Source organism: Bubalus bubalis, chromosome 12 (genome assembly GCF_019923935.1).
Source record: "Bubalus bubalis isolate 160015118507 breed Murrah chromosome 12, NDDB_SH_1, whole genome shotgun sequence".
NCBI classification, from domain to species: Eukaryota; Metazoa; Chordata; class Mammalia; order Artiodactyla; family Bovidae; genus Bubalus; species Bubalus bubalis.
The window spans coordinates 86,233,962-86,235,970 of NC_059168.1; the positions used below are offsets into that span (position 1 = coordinate 86,233,962).

At 47.2% G+C, this 2,009-nt stretch overlaps 1 protein-coding gene across 1 annotated transcript; it reads left to right on the forward strand.

Annotated features, from left to right (window-relative positions):
- The first annotated feature begins 408 nt into the window (after positions 1 to 408).
- Positions 409 to 1,225, forward strand: LOC102412448 (translationally-controlled tumor protein). Its single transcript, XM_044926249.2, has one exon. The coding sequence runs from the start codon at positions 486 to 488 to the stop codon at positions 1,002 to 1,004; it is 519 nt and encodes a 172-aa protein (XP_044782184.1). The 5' UTR covers positions 409 to 485; the 3' UTR covers positions 1,005 to 1,225.
- Positions 1,226 to 2,009: the final 784 nt, after the last annotated feature.

Genomic DNA, 2,009 nt, shown 5'->3' on the forward strand with positions numbered 1-2,009 from the left:
CATTATTGGATCACCATCGTGTTTCAGTCACGTGATTTCACAAATCTCCCTCCAGATTGAAATTCAAATCAGGATCAGTTAGATTTCAGGGTCAGGCAGAAGTGGGGGATTTGATTTAAAAAGCCCAGAAACTGTCAGGGTACAACATCAGACACTGGACACTGTCCTGGACAAATCTACCAGTAACAACATGAATTCCCTTTGACGCAAGCGATTTGATGCAGGAAGGAAAGTCATGTCAGGATGGCAAACTGTCACTGCCTGGCACTCCCTGCCCTAAAATTACCTGGAGAAACTACAGAGCTAGAGAAAGATCAGAGGGACAAACAACAAGAACAGTGAGATAAAAAAATTTAGAAAATCAAAGATCGCTTTTCCGTCCGCTCCCCCCTCCCCCCGAGCGCCGCTCTGGCCGCACTGCGCTCCCTCTGAGCTCCGGGCTCCTGCTAAGCCAGCGCCGCTGTCGCCTCCCTCCAGTCGCCATCATGATCATCTACCGGGACCTCATTAGCCATGACGAGATGTTCTCCGACATCTATAAGATCCGGGAGGTCGCGGACGGGCTGTGTCTGGAGGTGGAGGGGAAGATGGTCAGTAGGACAGAGGGTAACATCGATGACTCGCTCATTGGTGGAAATGCCTCCGCTGAAGGCCCCGAGGGCGAAGGTACCGAAAGCACAGTAATCACTGGTGTCGATATTGTCATGAACCATCACTTGCAGGAAACCAGCTTCACAAAAGAAGCCTACAAGAAGTACATCAAAGATTACATGAAGTCAATCAAAGGGAAACTTGAAGAACAGAGACCAGAAAGAGTAAAACCTTTTATGACAGGGGCTGCAGAACAAATCAAGCACATCCTTGCTAATTTCAAAAACTATCAGTTCTTTATTGGTGAAAACATGAATCCAGATGGCATGGTTGCTCTGCTGGACTACCATGAGGATGGTGTAACCCCATATATGATTTTCTTTAAGGATGGTTTAGAGATGGAAAAATGTTAACCAAGTTGGCAGTTACTTTGGATCAATCACCTGTCGTCATAACTGGCTGGCCACTGCTTTTCATCCACACAACACCAGGACTTAGACAGATGGGACTGATGTCATCTCGAGCTCTTCATTTGTTTTGAACGTTGATTTATTTGGAGCGGAGGCATTGTTTTTGAGAAAACGTGTCATGTAGGTTGTCTAAAAATAAAACGCATTTAAACTCAAAAAAAAAAGAAAATCAAAGATCAACTTAAGTGATGCCCAACGTCAGAGCTGCCTCTCAAACATCCTCCACACAAAACATGCTGCGAAGATGCCCTTGAGTTTTCTGACCGCTACAGCAAAGGGAACATCACCCTCCAATGGTCGGCAGTGTCTCAAGAGGCGGGAGAACATTATCAAACCTTACAGAGCGCTGGAAGCTGATTTAAAGCGGGTCTTCCAAATGGGGAAGCCTTGACTAGGATAAGGCGGGGACCGTGACTCAACAGTCCAGAGGTGGTGGAAACGAGATGAGGGTTCTGGGGCAAAGAAGTCAAAGGATTTTAGGGCACAAGCTGGCTCCTGATGTTTTCCATCAAAAAGCTGATAGTCTTTCTGGAAATTTCTATAAGAACAATCAAGCAATTGTGTGGGCTGGAGACCCCTGGAAAAATAAAGTTAATGAAGACAGGGACTTCCCTGGTGGTCCAGTGGCTAAGACTCCACACTCCCAATGGAGGGGGCCCCCAGGCTGGATCCCTGGTCAGGGAACTAGATCCCACATGCGGCAACTACGAGTTTGCATGCCGCACCTAGAAGATCCCACATGCCAAAACGAAGGCCTAGTGCAGCCAAATAAATATTAAAAGATAAAAAACAAAGTTAATGAAGACAGAGAAGTAGCAGAGGGTAGGCAGCAGATGTTGTCCAGGCCTGGTATGGAGCAGATTTTCTGTCTTACTGGTGGGAGAGGGGCTGGCACTGGGGTGCTGGAAGTCCCCAGAGCTGGCACTGAGAGGTACTTGGTTGCACTTG

Excerpts from the sequence above, each read along its gene's own strand:
- LOC102412448 (XM_044926249.2), top strand. The coding sequence starts at position 486 with ATGATCATCTACCGGGACCTCATTAGCCATGACGAGATGTTCTCCGAC.